At 38.7% G+C, this 19,694-nt stretch overlaps 1 protein-coding gene across 1 annotated transcript in view; it reads right to left on the reverse strand.

Annotated features, from left to right (window-relative positions):
- Positions 1 to 17,705, reverse strand: part of LOC140235285 (leucine-rich repeat-containing protein 9-like) — a 30,220-nt gene extending 12,515 nt beyond the window's left edge. Inside the window, exons 1-20 of the mRNA XM_072315319.1 lie at positions 17,250 to 17,705; positions 16,409 to 16,549; positions 15,482 to 15,545; positions 14,944 to 15,014; positions 14,264 to 14,446; positions 13,039 to 13,194; positions 12,078 to 12,271; positions 11,095 to 11,226; positions 10,215 to 10,394; positions 8,476 to 8,599; positions 7,233 to 7,426; positions 6,612 to 6,795; positions 5,898 to 6,037; positions 4,837 to 5,023; positions 4,039 to 4,098; positions 3,332 to 3,463; positions 2,576 to 2,842; positions 1,799 to 1,976; positions 994 to 1,214; positions 215 to 337 (exon numbers count right to left, since the gene is read on the reverse strand). Coding sequence (XP_072171420.1) covers positions 215 to 337; positions 994 to 1,214; positions 1,799 to 1,976; positions 2,576 to 2,842; positions 3,332 to 3,463; positions 4,039 to 4,098; positions 4,837 to 5,023; positions 5,898 to 6,037; positions 6,612 to 6,795; positions 7,233 to 7,426; positions 8,476 to 8,599; positions 10,215 to 10,394; positions 11,095 to 11,226; positions 12,078 to 12,271; positions 13,039 to 13,194; positions 14,264 to 14,446; positions 14,944 to 15,014; positions 15,482 to 15,545; positions 16,409 to 16,549; positions 17,250 to 17,477 — 3,159 coding nt within the window. The 5' untranslated portion in view covers positions 17,478 to 17,705. The remainder of the gene's footprint in view (positions 1 to 214; positions 338 to 993; positions 1,215 to 1,798; positions 1,977 to 2,575; positions 2,843 to 3,331; positions 3,464 to 4,038; positions 4,099 to 4,836; positions 5,024 to 5,897; positions 6,038 to 6,611; positions 6,796 to 7,232; positions 7,427 to 8,475; positions 8,600 to 10,214; positions 10,395 to 11,094; positions 11,227 to 12,077; positions 12,272 to 13,038; positions 13,195 to 14,263; positions 14,447 to 14,943; positions 15,015 to 15,481; positions 15,546 to 16,408; positions 16,550 to 17,249) is intronic.
- Positions 17,706 to 19,694: the final 1,989 nt, after the last annotated feature.

A 19,694-nucleotide genomic window follows, 5' to 3' on the forward strand; every position in this document is an offset into this window, starting at 1 on the left:
CATCGAAACAGTTTGTTTGAGAAGTCCCACTTTCTTTTGAACATTTGTGTTAAGTTTTGTTCTATTACCAAGACAATGAGAAGACTTGCAAAAATGTCCAATCAACTGCCTTTCACAAAAATATCAGCACAATTATACAGTTTGTAATTTTTGTGAGGTCACAGACTCTATGTTAGTTGTCAATGAGAGCTCCATGGAAGGGCAATTCTCTTACCACTGCTGACCCATCCAGGGCCTTGAGGGACTTGAGGTGATAGACAACAAACAGTCTGTAGTTGTCGGACTCCTTAGCCACTGGATTCCCACACATGTCCAGGATCACAAAGTTTGGCAAAGGCTGTAAGGAGAAAACAATGAGCAATAGCAAACCTTGCAGGTGTAGTCAATCTTCCTGTCATAAGTATTTGCCTTTTTCTGCACAGCCTCCCCTTCAAATCTCTTACCACCACTAAATAAATAATCAATATGTTACTTCATGCAAAGCCCTTTAATACTTCATATACAGCAGATATTTTCATTAGCTATGTAATGTCACTTGGACCATGGCTCCAAGTCCTATGGACACAAAACAGGGGGCAAAGAGGCAAAAAGGCACCTGGTATATCGCATCTACATGAAACACAATGAATAAATGCAGGCTTTTGGTTGCATAAGGCAGTGGTGTGGCTCAGTCAATAGTCTGTCTGCCACACAGACTCCACTAAGAGGCAAAACACTCTGTCCCTCAAATGGGAAGTCCCATGTGCACGTTAATTACGACTCAAGCACATAAAAGATCCTACTTCATTTATACATCACAAACATCACATACACACCAGAAAGTGGGCCAATGATGCCGACCCCTCATTGTTCGCCTGAGATGTCTAGCAATAGTCAACAAACAGTATCAAACATGCACATTGTGCCATACAAAGAAGAATTTGGATGCACAGAGGTTTCATAAAATATTTCGAGGAGGACTAGAGGACTACAAATGGGCAGAGCCCTACTCACCTTGAGGTGGAACACCTCCCGAATGTTGCGGATGTTGTTATTGCCCACGTACAGCTCCAGCAGAGATGTGACCTTGTCCAGGCCTGCCAGGGTGGAGATGCGATTGTCTTCCACCGACAGGCACTGCAGACTGACCAACTTGTCCAGGCCGGCGTTTTCCAAGGTGCTCAGATTGTTCATACCCAGGTTCATTGTGTGAAGCTTACTAAGGTGAGAGATACCTGGCAGGAGAACAAAGGATGGGTACTAATTGAAGTTGTTTGTTTGACTGTTTTTTTTTTTTAAACTGCATAAAAGGGCTATATGCTATTGAATTACTTCCAACATGGATGTATGCAGTAAACATTTCCAACTGTCACATTTTTAGATCATGCATCTCATAAAGAAGTCAGAAATTAGAATGTTCTCAAGTCTTTTACAGATCTACGCAGGATTTTGCGATCATTTTTAAGAAAACCACCCACTGTCCACGCTTATTACTCAGCCAAATAAGCCATCATGGCATTGTTGTGCTATGTTGCAAAGAGGGCTCCACGGCATTTGGAAGCTACCCAAGATGCTTTGAAAAATATGCGCAGTAGCAGCACTATACTATTAAATGGACATATCATTTGCAAGAATGAAGTTTTTTATGTCTTTTCATATTTCAATTTTTAGTCTCACAGACATCTTCATCCAATTACTTTAGTTATAACTTTTCAATACAAGATTCAGCAGTTCGTTTGGCATTTAAATATCAACAGTCTTGATTGGTCTACAAGGTTTTGAGATGGGAAACTAATTCCATGTACAGCTGAGGTCTCACCTTCGATTCTGTAGATGCAGTTGTCCTCCAGTGAGAGTTCTTCAATCTGGGAGCAGTTCTCCAGCCCCTCAATCTTGGTCAGGTCATTGTCGTTGAAGGAGGCCCATCGGAGGTTGACGAGGCGCTCCAGATTGGACAGCTTGCTGATGTGCTGGCTGTCAAGATTTAACGTCGTCACCTGGAAAAGGATGAAGAAATACGCACAACTGTTGACTGTGCAGAGAAATTTTGTGGTTTCCAAATGTTCTGCAGATCGGGGGCAAGGTGGTGCTAAAGGCAGCATGCATGAATGAAATGCAACTTTATTACCAGTGCTTTCCTGACGTATCTTTCCACTTAACCACCCACTAACATAGACAAACCACAAAGAGAGGAACATACACAAAGTTGAGAACAGAGGGAGGATATATCTTTCTATTCAATACAGATTTACAGCAAAATTTACAAACAAATAGATATAAAGATGCATCATATTTTAGATTTATAAAATCGCATATACTGACTTTCACATCTAATGTGTGAATTCAGCAATGTCTTACTCCCCTTCACTTTAAACGCTACCCTACTTTGGGTAACTTTCTGGAATGGCACAATGACTCTAAGAATATGACCATGTAAGAGCAGAGGCTGTCATTTAGAGCTGAGTTTCAATTGGTCTTCCTATTTGTTGTTATCCCCCTCAATCCCAAACTAGTCTTCTCAGATGATGGCTACCAGCACCACGGTGCGAAGGGGAATGTGGAGTGCTCTTAAAGCCTCACCCACCCAAACACTAACCTTACTGTACCACTCGCTGTCATTCTCGCTCTGTCTGTCCGGCTTGTTCCGGCTGACCGTGGTCAGTAGCTGGGCACAGGACGCCAGGCTAAGGCTCCTGGGTCGGCTCTGGTCAGTTCGGGTGTGGGCCAGCAGCGACACCTGGGATATCCGTGATCCTGCCGCCATGCGAAGGGCTGCCGTGGCCTCAGTCTCAGTGACCGGCTGACCGTTCAGAATGGTCAAGGACTTCAGTCTGCCAATGGTCCTTAGTCTCAGCCCTTCTGGCTGTGGAAGGAAATAAGCCCGAATAGTATACTCCTTAAACAGAAACAAGATTGGATTCTGAAATATAAATCACTACAGATAAACATAAACTCTACAGTTGAATACACAAATATAGCATAGGCTTTTATATCATGGACTGTAAGTTGAAGAGGAAAGAAAATGCATGGATTATGAGTACTATTATAGAGCCATTTACTTTATTAAAGATATCAATAAACAGAAATACACAATCGTCCAAAGTTGGTAAGCCCTGCTAAGTCATTTCCTCAGTGCATGTGCAAATATCCATCTCTTGATTAGCCACTGTAGTTGATCAATTGATTCATACGCTTCCCGTATGACACAGACCAAACTATAGCAGGACAGCACTGACCTTAAATTATAATATTGAAGGCTTCAACTTGGGCTTTTGTTTGATTTTTTTTTTTTATGTGTGTGTGTTTTTGTGTTTTCTACTCAAGCACTAGTATCCAGACAAGAGTCTCTGACCTTTTGCCAGCTGTTGTGCCTGAGGTCAAGACAGGAGAGGTTTGGTGAGTGTTTGCGCAGGATGGACAGGTCATCACGAGTGTTGGTCAGCTCATTCCAGCTCAAGTCTAGTGTCTTCAGCTTAGACAAGGCCTGCAAGCAAGATTACATTTTATGGATTGAGTTATACATACATAAGACATACAATACTAATTTAGTGAATATATGGATTAATTGGTTAAAGACCTTCTGCTGAAAGATCTATATTGAGGCATAAATATCACATAATACTGTACGAGCTGAAATTTTCGCAGTGGTTTTATTTTCGCAAATTTTGCGAATCGCCTTTGAACCGCGAAAATAACAACACGCGAAAATAACCACGCGCAAATAACTAAGTTCAGTTAGACCCTCACAACCGCGAAATTAACAACACGCGAAAATGTCCTCCAACTAGCAATTCGCGAAAATATCTGTACGCGAAAGTTTCAGCTCGTACAGTATCAATATTATAGAGGTAATATGAATATTGTGTAATAATATCATATTCTATAATATAAACAATATTGATGTATTTATACTGGTCACTGAATATTAGTAATGATCAATATCAAGGACAAGATAATCATTAGTGGATTCCTACACCACAACTAGAATGTTTATCTATTACAAGAGGCCCAGTAGCATGTTGTGTTGAGTTCTTGAGTTCTAACAGAGCACTGCCTTACCTTCATTCCATCTAGAGTGTAGATCTTGTTGAAGCTGGCATCCAGGTATTCCAAGTTTGGCTGTGGATAGAAGTATGAGCAACATGCTTCAGGTAAATAGGGAAATACGGAGCACATACATAGATTATAGTATAAGTGGATACTTTTGTGTGACTAAATTGCACTCGGCCGCATAAGAAGAGTTTCACATGTTTTTAATCCCGCGGCATCAAAACATCAACTACTCAGTATGAAAAGCAAAAATATTTGTGTGCCTTTATTTTCGCGCTAGTTTCTAATTGCGCGAAATGCGCGGAAATTTCAGCATCGTAAAAAAAATTTCCACTTTTACACTATTTTAAGTGGTGACACGACATTTGCTCCTGCGACAATTGCTCCGGTCTTATTTTCTCCAAGGACTTAGGGTTAGAGTTAGGGTTGTGATAGGGTTTCAGGTTTATTTTGATGTGAGGATTAGGATTAGGGTGAGGGTTATGTGTTTGAGTAGGTTTTATGTTGGGCTTAGCCTACAGATATTTCATGGGAGCAATTGTCGCAGGAGCAAATGTCATGGAACCATTTTAAATAGTTTTGTAAATGAGAGATTATCACCATGATACATCTGTTCATCAACATGACACATATGTAGTTCAACCCAGAATAGCTACATAGAGCTGCAAGAGGGAATACCTCATCGAGAATCATGCATCATACATATGCAGAACTTGCATGAGACGTATCATTTATGGTGAAGGGGAAGTGTTAATGTACTTGGCAGACAACTGAACCTGGAGGAGATGATAAAATGACAATACATACCATGTGCGCTACGTCCTCCAGTCTGCTAAGCTCATTGAAGCTGACGGTAAGGCGCTGCAGAGCGGGCAGCGAGTTGAGATGCTTGAGTTTGGTCAGGCCGTTGCCATGGAGATTGAGTACGGTGATGGAGGAGAGAGTTGATGCCTTGGCTGCCTTCAGAAGGAGCTCTTCTGTGAGCATCGACAATCTGCACAAAGTACAACATGATAGGACAGGCATTAGTATACACAAATCTCAACATAATGATATGCATAACAATGACACTAATGTTTAACAGAGAACGGCAGGGTTTTTGAAAATCACTAGGAAAAAAAAAAGCATACCATCTTTTTCTTCAGTGATTAAATTCAATTCCAATGATTTTATTTCCATATAAAGTAGCACAAAGTAATATACATAATGCTTACACGAGTACAGAATATATTAAAGATCACACAGAAGAACACATCATTATGTCTCATGTTCATGAAATATCAATAACATAAAAGATACTTGTACTTGTAGACCAAAGAATTCATTATACTTTCTTCTGACAAATGATTTTTTTCCAGAAACTGAAATAACAAAAAATTATTAATATAGAGATATCTTTTCAGAAACTTCTATAGCATACATGTCATACCGCTAAATGGGACATATTTTCAATGGGCCTTTCTTATAAACATAGACAGCAACGTTAGAGAAACTGAGTGATGAATTATTAACAGATAGATTTGAGCCATTTTATGTGACATAAATGTTTCTGTATGAGTTTGTGCTCATCAGTCAAACAACTCTTTTGCACAGGAAGTTTCTAACCTGTTCTCCTTCTCAAACTTTTATTACAATGATTTTGTGTATTCCATTCTCATTGACTACCACTGATATACCTGAGCAGGAAACCATCAAATTACGGGCATCTTAATACATGCCTATCCATTGCGAGTTGCATGTACCGCCATGCAAGCTCCTATTACAACTCATCTGAGCACAAAATAGGCAAGGCCCTAACTGTCCTCCTCATGTTCAGACTGAAAAACAAACAAACAAACAAAATTTCTGAGCATCGTCCTTCTAAATACCTCGGTCTGGGCTGGGAGACAGGCTCCATCAGTAGCACATCATCATCTGCATTGGGGTCTGAATTAGGCACTGTGGGCCTCTTTCCCTTCTCACCCTGCTTCAGATCCATGACGTTCATAAAAGGACTTGGGGCAGGAACCTGGCAAAGCAAAACATCAAAAAATACTTTTATGGACTGAAAGGCACACATGTATGAAATAACCAAGATGTAAATGAAACAAAACATCTAGCCTAAATATAACAAAGACGATAGAAATACATGCTTAGTATCAAGCCAAGGGTATCTAAACAGGTGGATGCGCATTAGAAAAAATAAAGTAATTATAATGATCATCATTAATTTCTATCAAATTATGCTATATACCCATGCAGCCAAACAGCCAATCTCTACTTTGCAAACTACTAATTGTCATGATGTTATACATACAGTTGCTCAGGGTGAGTACAATACATTTATTGATTACCTTTACAATTCCGCTCTGTTATATTTCTATTTCTTTACTCACTGTTGTGACATAAAACCAACTCATCAACAACCCATCCCATTGAGGCACTCAAAAATCATGTCTTTGTAGGTTTACTCAGCAGATGCCATCGAAAGTGAGACATACCGGGCAAAAAAAAAAAGAAAAAGTGTTGACTCAAAGAGCACATATTACTCACTCTGCTGATGACAAAAAAAAAAAAAAAAATCAACTGAGCAAACAACTCACCCTCGTCACATACTCAAAGTCGATTACGTACTCCGGCAGCACCAGCTCGTGGTTGAAGACGAACCACTCACACTGGCGGGAGGAGCACTCACACACGGGCTCTTTCTCGGCACCGCTTCCCGTCCCCGAGAAGCACTTCGGGCGGAACACGGAGTCGCAGTTTGAATAGTACTTTTGGTGAATACTATGGGAAAAAGAGCACAAAAGAAAGCATTTATTACATAGTATGTGTGCTACCTATTAAAAAACGTGAGTGGGTTCAAAATTTGTATGCTATATTCCAGCCCTATGTTGCAATATCACTATGTTATGATGAGGTATAAGTACTGATATCAACAAATTATTTCACCTGTGATACAATAGCATAATTCTATGCTGATTCATTAAGACCTAATGTATTAGTTTGATGCTTCATTCATTTGTTGTACAATTTAGAAGGATCGAGTTTATCCTTTTTAACCTTTATTCCATTATATTCTTACATAATAAAAGTTGACACAAATCGATTTCTGTTTTTTGGGTATACTGCTGGAAATTACAGATTATCATTATATTCACGCTCTGGCTAACAAACTATTACGATGGAAATATGACAGACAGACCTGTTATATCAGAACTCACCCTGTGTTGACATCCAGAGCTGGCAGGCTCTTGCCCAGGTAAACCTTGCAGACCACGAGCTGACCATGCCTGAAAGGGCAAGGGTCAAGGGCCGCTGAATCAGACTTGGCCTTGTTCATCAGGTACTGGACACGAGGCTGCTCACACAGGCTCAGGCTGTTAGACAGGGGAACAGCACCATCACGCCCAAGTTGCTGCAGTTAAAAGAGAGAGTATATTATTAGTGATATTGATACTTTGGGTTGTTGTTTTTTCTTTCTTTCTTTGTGGCTGCTAAGAAGCAATTAATGCTTGTTGGCAAGTAAACATAGGACCAACAGCTTGAACTGGTACTGGGCAAGTTATGGGATATCCCATAGTTGCTGCAAACTCCCGCACAAGCCACATACGGGATATCTTGTTGTTGAAAAAGCAGTAATGCAGTCGTTTGCTAGAGCTTCGTTGAATGCTACTGCCACTGAATGAATTGAATGCCAGTGATTTATATGTGTAAAATTATGAAACTTTCGCTCCTTTTTTTTTTTTTTTTGGTCAAAGAGTAGTTATTTTGAGAACTGTCGGTTTGAATGTGCTCATGTAGAAAAGTGGTTGACCTCTTTAACTGTTTTTGCGCACACCTACACTGGCCTGACTTGGGATAAGTCCCTTCCAAATGCTGCAGCCAGAGGACTCCAACCAGGGAGCTCAAGATTGATGGTCTGTGGTCTTATCCACTGAGACACAACAGCATCTCATGACAATGCTGTATGATTTGATTTGACCAACATGGCAGTGGAGTAGCCCTGTTAGATCATGTGGCATGGCCTATCATTATCACAACAGAGACATAACATTGCACACATCTGATCTTCTAGGTTATCATATTTGTGACTCAAATCTAAATTATCCTGTATCATTCCATGCTTTGAGTCAAAATAAACTGCATACACAGACTACAGTAAAAATTGAAATTTTCACATACATGTAAGTAAGGTTTTGCCCTCGGCAAGGAAAGATCAAATTTGTGTGCTTTTAATTCCATGGAATAAAAACATCAAATAAAATCAAATATATAGCAAGCAAAAAAATTTGGATTTATTTATTCTTTTGTTAGTTTCATGTCACGCGATAACTTCCACATGGCGAAAATGTCCACTTTTACAGTATGTGTTTTCTCTCCTGTCTGAGGATAACAATCCAATATGGACAAGACAAAGTGTTGATAACTGCTGTCATTCAGAGAAAGAAAAACAAAATCACTAACCCTGTAGGTGTCTTGGTCCATGGGACCTTCCTCTAGGACCTTCATGGGTTGATTCTCTCCACCGGGAAGTTCTGGGTCCCAGACAAAGAACAAGTATTCCTGCAGCTTTTTCATTGTCTGAGGTCTGATCATTGTTGCAAAGAACGGTGAAAGAACAAAGTGGAAGAATAAGTAAGAGATGTGCAAATCATATGCAATGCTGCATGGATTTGACAATTCCATACACATTTAAGGGAGCAGTGAAATGAAATGCAGAGGACTGAATTCTACCTGACACACTTCTGACATCTTAGGTCTGTTTGTAGAAGACTTCAAAAGGTAATATTTTCATTCACAATAAAAATTTCCTGCTATCAACAACTGGGGAAGCAAGATTACATAGTATGATTTTATCCTCATCCTATGTGCCATATAAACCCCCCCCCCAAAAAAAAAAAAAAAACATGCACCATTCTCAAATGTCAAAAGAAGGAGGAGTTTTCCACTAATTTTGAAACAGAAATGAGCTAAGTGTATGGAGCCATCTTAAAGATAATACAATTGTAAAAAGTTTTGGTACCTCAAAAGTTTCCCTGAATTTCCTTGTCTTAGTTTGTGTTTCAGGTTAAAGTACCTTTCATATAACTAACACTGTGAGACTTACTTGCCCCAAAGTGCTTGTATGTCTTAGTAATCATGCAATTAACTGCGACCAGCAGCCCCATACGCATAGCGTAATGGGGCTTCGCATTGTAGCATTCACGATCATGACAGGTTTAGTATCGCGGGTAAATATCAACTTAAAATCCAAAATTTTCTTCAATTTGAGGACTTACCAATTAAGTTGAAGTACTGAAAACAGGCTTCAGACAACGTTTGGTTCTGCCAGTAATCCCTTTCTGTTCGAATTGATGACTGAATGTGACTCGGTCGAGAGGACCTTGGGAGAGCTACATACACTGAATACTACGGCCAGCGTATGCGCACACATCACATGCGCACAAATTTCAAATCCATGAACGGATAAGATGTCTGTGTGCGCATGCGCTGGCCGTCAATTCAGTGTAGCTCTCCCAAGGTCCTCTCGACCGAGTCACATTCAGTCATTAATTCGAACAGAAAGGGACTATTGGCAAAACCAAATGTTGTCTGAAGCCTGTTTTCAATACTTCAACTTAACTGGTACGTCTTCAAATTGAAGAAATTTTTGGATTTTAAGTTGATAATAACCCGCGATACTACATCTGTCATGATCCTGAATGCTACAATGCGAAGCCCCCATTACGCTATGCGTATGGGGCTGCTGGTCGCAGTTAGCTACGCGTATGGGGCTGCACGCTGCTGGTCGCAGTTATCATGCAATAATGGTTTCGTACAATACGTGTACTACCTCGCCGCCGTACGGCAGTGGCTCTGGTACGAAACCATTATTGCATGATTACTAAGACATGAGAGCACTTTGGGGCGAGTAAGTCTCACAGTGTTAGTTATATGAAAGGTACTTTAACCTGAAACACAAACTAAGACAAGGAAATTCAGGGTACCAAAACTTTATATTATCTTTAACTATACCATGAACTTGTTTATCTAGTTATTGAGTGATTTTGTTGATAAGCTTTGAGGACAGGTGGAAATAACCATGTTATTCAGCTGATATGCACAAGTACAAAGGCACTCTTGCAGTGGCTAGCAAAGAAGAAGTATTTTCAATATATTTGCCTACAAGACATCACATCACTATCTCAGAACACCAAACTCACTTTGCCATGGCTGGGGAGTCATCATCGTCTGAGTAGGTGGCCAGGCAAGTCTCAAATCGGTACCTCAGCATTCGATTGTGAACCCTGGTGATCCGGTGGATCTTGAGACCGGTGATACCGTAGGCCTGGTAGTCGGAGGCGCAGAACCGCGACAGGATCAGATCGTGGCAGGATGTGAACCTGGAGAACAAACAGTAGAAAACTTTGTTAAACCTTGTTGTGTCTTAAGATGGTACAGTAACAAGTCAGTTTCTAATTCTTTGTATTTATTCGTGCGCAGTATCGTTTGACGTGGCCAGTGACCACAGGATATTGTGAAGTATCACAATTCCCTTTTTTTTCCACAAGATTCTGTGATGGTTAACTTGATGATCTAATGCAAGTCAACAAATAACTGCAAACCTGCATATCTCCTATGAGTTGTGATTCATGCAGAGATGTATGAGGTTGATTTCAGGCTATTTAAAGAAAATTCCGGTGATCACCCATCACTTCTTTATAAAGGGTAAATGTCTATCATTATCATGTATACAGTCATGAAGGAATTTTAAATCAAACTTATCTGTTGTATAATTCAATTATAACTGTTATGATGCATCTTCAGCACCAGAGTTGTGTTTTTTATGCCTTTGGACACCAATCTTAGGTGAAAAGGCTACCTTCTTCAAACATACACATAGGAAATACAATTGAATGAATATATGTGTACGCACGTAAAGATGCACATGATGGAAAGAAACAGTCAGATAGAAAGATACACTGACAGATAGATACACACAAAGCTAGCTAGATTGATACACAGATAGGAAGACAAGATAGAGATAGGTGAGGACAGCAGGCATTCGGCTGTATTCAATGATAGAGAGATGGTCTTTCTCACCAGATGTCAGAGGCGGAGCCATCCTCAAACCTGACGTTGCCCCCTGTCTCCAGCTCAGTGATAAGCCTCTGGGAGGCCATGGCAGTTGCGTGCTTCACTTTGCTGATGGCCTCCGCATGATACTTCTCCACTCTGAGGGTTGAGACATTTAATACAGCAAAGCTGCTATCAAGCAAATTTTCAAAACCATTGCTCATATCTACAATCTGTAGGAATATGTGATGAGTTTAACAAGCGATCATCAGTGATATGTCTTCCATTAAAATAACCAATCAATGTCTTTTCTCTTGAGAACGGGAAAGCGTTGTAGTCATGGTTGAGATTTCATCTCAGACATCACCAGTCTGTAAATAAACTATATGTCTTTCTGACATTTTACATGTACCAGTATAAATTGTCTACGTTTGCAATACATCTCTGAATTTCCACTATAATTGGGGCACAATCACTCATACCTCAAGGGTACTTGTATGTGACCAGTACACCTCAGCTACTTGCAAACAGGGACAGCATTTAGTCTTGAACAAAAGACCTTATACTGTATCAAACAGTATTAAGAGCATGATTGAAAAATGTTTTTCTGAGCCAGTCAAAGGGATACATAGCATCCTTGGGAAGACAGGATCTCGTATCTCAATTGGCATATATTCACACAAACCTCATGACTCAATTTTGTATATCAAAAATACTGACTTAAGTTTTCAAACATAACAATCATTGATTCCAAAACAATGTTTCAACATTATTTGACATCAACATTGATATTATTTTGCAAAAATGTTGCAAAAAATTTAAAGTTGGGTTTTTTTTTTCTGCTCTCCTGGATATTCTTCATTTTTGAGATGTATATTTCCATCACAGGGATTTTATTGATAAAGAGGGTGAAAACACAGTGCTATACAAGAAGTAAATGGCCACCCCCTCCCCAATCAACCCTCCCCCCCCCCCCCCACACACACACACAGAAGCAGAAGGCTACTCACTGTTCAAACAGTCCACAGCAGGTGTCATATCTCTTTTGAAGCAGTGCCAGCTTGGCCCTCCTGTCAGCCTCCACAGTGGTGTGATCCTCTTCCTGCACATCGCTCTCTGTCCCGCTGCCATGCTGTTCATCCTCATCATCCCCTAGGTGGCTGCTCCTTCTCAGTGGAGCCCTGGTCTCTATCTCCCTCTCCAGCTGAAACAGGAAATCAATTACTTCTCTGTTAAACATTCATGATGAACATACGACAAACTCTGCATAAATGTCCTGAGACTCACTCTAAATAAATAAGGATAGAGGTGCCAGCACACCAAATGCTGCCCAGGCCCCATTCTGTTACACCTGTAACAGTGGGGAAAAAAAAAAATTATGCCATCATTTTAAGGCGACTGCTCACACCAAACAAGCAATTAGAGTACCCTGACGGTATCTAGAAAGGTAAATGGAATTAATTGCTACGAACATGCTCTGGGAACGATATGATCCGGTGTGACATAGTTTTAATGGTATACTGTTACAGATGAAGTTATATCAAACACGAATGTGGATTACGGGAATGCAGACAGAATAGTGAAATGCTCAGTGAAAAGTTGAAGGAAATCACATGATATATTGAAGGATTATCAATCATTAAAGTTCTAAATAATTCATGTGCCCCCCCCCCCCCACAAGATTGAAAACCATCAATTTGAGCCGTCTCAATTGAAGACGGATATGAAGAAAATAAAGATAAAATAACACTTGGCCAAGTTCCCATAAAGTCATGAACAGTTTATTTCGTTACAAAGTATATACATTATTATAATTCCACGTTGCATAGTACGTATAGCATCAAATGGAACACAATGGTCACAGAATTTTGGAGCTAAGAAATGTAGATGACTTCAACGACACGTCACTATGCAGCACACGCTCTCTCCAGCAGACACACAAATATTGCAATAATTGGTACGAATACAAACCTCTTTCACAGCAAAGCTGAGGGCCTTAAGCCTGTCTTTGGTGCCCCTTGTTAACAGCCGCTTCTCCTTGTGAAGTTGGCGCAAGATATCCGACATGTTCCTTTTCATAGTCTTGACCCGCATGTTATAGTACATCTTCTTCTTCATCACTGTAGCCTGAATGGTAAATGAAAAAGAAAACATCATCTGAGGAAAAACTCTTTGCAAGCAAAAATTTTCACTTTAACATTGTTTTGTGCTTGGGATTTCAGCCATATAACTGATGTTCACAAGAAGTAGTGTATACTTCACGGCATTTTCTCAGTGACTGTTTTATCTTCACTGTGTGACTACTTGGGCATTTGAAAACTGACTATCATCTAAGGCTATGATGCAACGAGATATAAAAGTATGTGACAACTCTAAAAGACATAAATGTCCTCTAATATTTCATGTAGCATCATCAATAACAGCAACAATCATAAAGAAAACCAAGTAAAGGAATTCAAAAATAAACATAAGTTTTCTATTATTCTAACATTCTTAAATATCTAATATTGTCCTCAAAGCTTCTACAAAGTCTCTGTGGAAAATGAAATTCTCATTGCAAATAAAGTAATACCCAGTTAAACATATCCTAACTTCACATGATGTGGTCTGCAGTCAGACTGTCATCAAAAATGCTACGTGAAAAAAAAAAAATATCCCACTAAATGTCCTGCGATCAACATACATATGAAGGGTTTGTTTGCAAAAACCGATAAGTCCATTTTTGAAGATTTTGAAGTACGATCTTTGTCATAAAGTAAAAAATAATACCTTTTAAATGATATATTGGTCACTACATATAAAAGTATATTTTTGAAGTTATGGTCAAAAGAAGCAAAAATTTTCGTATTATTCTCTTTATTTTTCTTGACCTTTAATCGCAAATATCTCCATTTGGCAAATATGGACTTATCGGTTTTTGCAAACAAACTCTTCATATATATATATATATATATATATATATATATATATATATACATATATATATATATATAATATATATACATACACGCATCAATTATTTAGATAGATGTAGATACATCTGCCCATGATTTCTATCATGGCTATTACCCTAAACACTGAATAATCAGTGTATATTTGCATCGACTAAGGGCAAAGTGTCGATCAGTTGCAATAAAAAACAACTCAATGCATGAATTCATTGATTTGAATCAATGCCCTGTCAGCTTGGCTCTACCTCTGCCATTTCCCGCAGACTCTTGTTGGAGACATCATAGGCATCCAGCCTCTCCAGCCAGGGTAGGTGGTAGAGGACGTGGGTGGAGTAGTTGCACAGGTAGCAGACAGGGTTGGGTGCGTAGAGGGGGTCCTTCAACCCCAAGCTCTTGAGCCGCGGCAGTCTCACCAGGTGAGTTATGTCCTGTGATATTGGGAGAGCACATGACATTGCACATTTTTAATACACAATGCGCTGTGTACCAACCATAATCGGGCAGTAGAAGGCATAACGGTGCACCACTGTTACTTTCTGGGATATGTACAATGTATGTCGCCTTGAAAACGGCCTACCCACTCCCGACTACCAAGCATATAAGTTTTACCAGAAAATCCCATTTTAACAGAGTCCTCAGGACAGGCAGTTTTCTTTGGTTATATCTAAACTTTGTCACAGCCAAACAAATAAAGTGTATACAATTACATACAATGTATACAGATGATGATTTGGGGACCTGGATATTTATTTAGTTGAAACAAGAGTATTTTATCATCATTTTTTTGTAATAAATGTGAGTGCACTGTAGAAGCCACCCCATGCAGCTCAAAATATTTGCACAGCACAATAACTCCCAAGATAAAAACTCAAATGTCTGCATAAATGAAACTCAAACATCATAAATACTCTTTGTAATTTCTTACCTTGAATGAACAGATGTTGTTCCCAGAGAGATTGAGGTTTTCAAGCTGAGAATGGCTATCCAAAGCATGACCTGTAAGAGATATTGTGTTTATATTTTCTAAATCATGATGTACTTCCAGCATTATACATTGACAGAAAATCAGATTTGAATTCATTATCAGAAAAGAAAAGAGGAAAAAACATACAAGCTAATGAATGTAGAACTTTTCATTTCCTTCTACACAATGCAGGATACACTCACTTAAATGTAAGGCACAAACTGAAAGACAAAATCATAGCTTAAATCTAAATCTCAGGGGGAATCTCAAATGGTATTAAAAAGAGTATTGTCAATGAATACAGTAATTAATTTTACATAACATTCAACAACATAACTGTTTACTATAGCCAGATTGTGTAAAAGCTACAAATTGTATGCCTATACGACACAGCACTCACACCTTCAGACATTCATACCGCACACCTCTTGGTGAACTTTCACTATCTTGACCAACACTGCAAGACACATGTGTCAACTGTGCTTTGAGCATTCCTTACCAATTTTTTCAATCTTGTTAGAAGCCAGGTTCAGTTCCAGCAGAGAAGACAACCCTGTCAGACCCTTCAAAAGGAACAGTTATAACATATGCAATGACAGCAATTCTTTACCATTCTTGTCACTCTATGTCAGTAACAATTGGCCGTGTTCAAGGTGCTCCTATGACATAATTGCTTGCTTTAACTTATAAGTGATACTCACGATGACAAAACTCCTAGACTGTACTTTCAACATACAACTCAAGAGAAAATATTTCTAAAAATAGGAATGAAAAATACTTCAATGTTCAAGAAAAAACAAGGGAAATCATATAGGACAGTACATGTAAACTCTTTGGAAGTAGATTAGGAAGTAGTACGAAAATGATACTACTACTGATGATGATGATGATGATGATGGTGATGATGATGACGATGATGATGATGATAATAATAATAATGATAATAATAATTCTATGATAATAATGATAATCATAATAACAATACAAATAATACATATAAGAGAATAAAAAGAGGAAGAAAAAGGTAAAGCAAAAAATCTTCAGACAACACCTTTTATGAATGTGGGGATATTGATGAGTCGCATTGACAAAACGCAAACAATTAATAATGTAGGTTCGAACTTACAAAATTCAAAAATACAGTATTCATAAATAAATATCAGTCTGCTAAACATATCATTAGGAATCAAAATAATTGAAAACATGTACTGTAAGTTCATGCAATAACTGCAACAAAAAAAAAGAAAAAAAAAGAATTCTGGGAAGCCTTGTAACTAGTCCACACTATCTGGGGCATGTTGCTGATCTTACTGCCCTGTCAAGCAAGCTTGTGGAAATAATGCTTAAGGATTCAATCAACTTTCCTTCTGCGAGGATTCGAGAAGACTACATACATCATAAAGCTCTTGGTAAGAAAGAGACTTACTTCGATATTGGTGATGATATTGTGTGAAAGCCAGAGAACCTCCAGCTGCTGCAGATGGGAAAGATTCTCTATTCGCTCAATCTGGTTGGAGTACAGATAGAGCTTTTTCAGTTTCTTGCATGCACTCAGATCTCCAATGTGCTGTAAAGCAAAACAAAAGAACACCATGGAATTCAGGGGCATTGTCGACTGTTGTACGATACATACCTGCATGTTTTCACAACAAAATTGTTTGTTGTTGCTTTTTGTGCCTCAATATGTGTTTAAATATCTTAATAAGGCATTCATCAAATGTAAAAAAAAAAAACAAAAAAAAACATATAAGATGATACAACCCTATTCATCTCTCTCTTTAAGAATGGTATGACATAGGAAGACTTACAAAGATGGTAAAATATGGCCAATGTAACTGCACAGATCATTTGTTTGACAATGTGTGTCACTACCACTTGCTTGAGATTTCTGCAAGATGCATCAAATGCAGCACAATTAACACAAAAAAAAAATTCACTCTCCCCATAAAAGAAAATGGACTGCTTGTTGCCTTCCAATCAGAAACCACTTGACCTTTTTTTAAGTTGAACACTAGTTCACCAGATACGTCAAGTATAGCACAAATCAGAGTCAAGTACAATGGCTAACTCGAGTATTAAGCCCCTGTAAATACGATATTACTGTTCGTCTGCTAAATAATGAAGCATGCTTGAATATACTATAGATACTTTAACACTCAAATGCCTGATAGCATCAGTGCAATTTTTGTTCTTTGGGTTATTTCTTCCTTTCTTTTTTTTTTTTAATATCTTGTGAGATATATGTCTAAATGATAGAAATGGCTTACGGCAAGCTTGCTCTCAGAGATCCAGAGTTCCGTGAGCTTGGGGCAGTGGTGCAAATATTCCATCTCTGTAATGTCCTGGCCCATGATGACTAGTGTGGTGACGTTGGGGAAGAACTGGAGACCCACCATGCGGGGGTAACCAGAGAAAAACATCTCCAGAATATCCAGGTGAGCTCCTCCACCGTTTGCCAGGCGGCTGTACTTCACGCCATTCACGATGCACTGCATGTTTGTTTGATTGAAATATAGAAAGAGAAAAATCAAGACATTATTGATATTCAGGTGCACAATAGAACAGTCACTGCAAAAAAGCCATACTCTCTAGCTGTAAAGTTAATCAGATTGCCTTGTTATCTGCTTGCCAGTAATCTGCAGCTTTATCACGGTAAATCTATGCTCATTAATATGATATGAGATACTGATGTCTTACGTTGTACATCATACCAAGAACAAATACCTATGTCTTACATCATATCAAGAAAGAAATCATGTATCTTGAAGTAATAAAAACAACAGTAATTGCCTCACCACCTCGCAATTATTTGACTGACAATTTTTTTTTTTTTTTTTTTTTTTTTGGGGGGGGGGGGGGGGGGTTAAAGACAGTTATAGTCATGCACTCTTTTGTACCAAAAAATTTAAACCAATATTGCAATAACTTGACATACATTTTATATGTACCGTACAAAACATACCAACTTGCCACTTTATATGATTAGAGTTAGACATCAATACTGATACAATAATGCCTCCGGCACCCTTCGGGCGGAGAGATAATAAAAAGCACTAATCACTTTGTAGATGGGTACTTTTAATATGTAAAGCAAGTGAATAAGGGTTGCTCTACTGGAAAAAGTATCAACCTTTATTCTCTGCAGAGCTGCACACTAACCCATTTTTTTCTACAGGTCCAACCTGTCTGTTGGACCAGTAGGTACCCAGTTTTTCTATTTTTTACTGGTCCATTCCTGAAAAAAGTTACTGGTCAGGGACCGTCTGACCAGTGCCAGTGTGCAGTATTGTTCTTTGAAGCTAAAAGTCTGAATATGCCTTGATTTCTTCACAGATCAGCAATCTATGGCTACTCATTACCATAAATTTGCAAAGTACTGTACTTCAACACATGAAAAAAATCTTTTATGCATCTGCTTACTTTATTTTGATTCTGGCTCTCGTAAGTCAGTTATAATCTCAGTCAAGTTCTTACCACTTCTTTTAGAATGTCATCATCTCTCTTGTTAGGGAGCAGTTGCTCTGCTGTAGACGTAGCCACTGGATGATGGCTTTTCTCCTCAGAATCCGACATACTTGCTTCTCGTCTGCCTCACCTATGTTGCTGGTACATTTTTTCTGTTGACTGATGGTTGAAACTAGTCCATCCGATCTGTGACGTACAATGTACAACACGATATCACACGTGAAAATTCTCCATCCCAGTAAAGAAAAAGTATATCAAAGAAAATTAGATGAGTCATTATTTGTTGTTGCTGTATACATTATACATTATAGTACAATGTAAGTATACATTATCTAGAAGTTTACATTATGTCTGATACAACTGTATTCCAACAATGAGTACACAGGATAGTGTTGACAAGCCTCCTGTTTGATCTGTTGAACAATATCTACAGCTGTACTGTATAGAGGTTATGTTGCTATTGCACAAGTAAAACTAATATTCTAATTGACTGGACAACAAGTTTTACATACAGTAGCATTAGACTATTGACATACATTTGTACCAATAGGCAACCTGGTCTGGAATATGACTGATGTCTGCTACGATTGTACTTACTTGATGTCTGCTACGATTGTACTTACACAATTATGCAGTGTATTTAATATGAATGACATAGGCCTACCGAATATAGTTACTGTAAGCATACACTGTTACACCTTCATGTACGCCAAGCTGTCACTGTTACCTCCGCCAAGGGAGGAGGTTATGTTTTCATTACCGTTTGTTTGTTTGTCCGTGTGCAAAATAACTCAAAAAATAGTGAACGGATTTGCATGAAACTTGCAGAAAATGTTGAGAACGACACAAGGAACAGATGATTAAATTTTAGATTATTTTAGCAGGTAGGGTCAACGAACTTGGGAGTTCAAGCTGCGCATTTTGAGGTTTTCATATGCATACCAAAGTGCGTGCTCTAGTTTCTGCTTGCTTGAGCAAGGTGCGCCACGCAGCTGAAGGATGATGCCATTCATAACAAAGGCTTCTATATTGCCAAGTGGGCTATTTTCTGCATGCATGTAGGGTGGAAATCACTGATCTCCATGGAAGGACAAGATCAGTGGTTAATAAAACCAAGTCAAGATCAGTGTTTAATAAAACCTATTTGCATTCTCAGCTCAGAGTGTTTTTCTATAGAGTTGTTACTATAAATGTTAGATTATCATTTGGAATCTGGGGTTGGTATTCAAAAACCATTTTCACCTTCA

Source organism: Diadema setosum, chromosome 1 (genome assembly GCF_964275005.1).
Source record: "Diadema setosum chromosome 1, eeDiaSeto1, whole genome shotgun sequence".
In the NCBI taxonomy this organism is placed as follows: domain Eukaryota; kingdom Metazoa; phylum Echinodermata; class Echinoidea; order Diadematoida; family Diadematidae; genus Diadema; species Diadema setosum.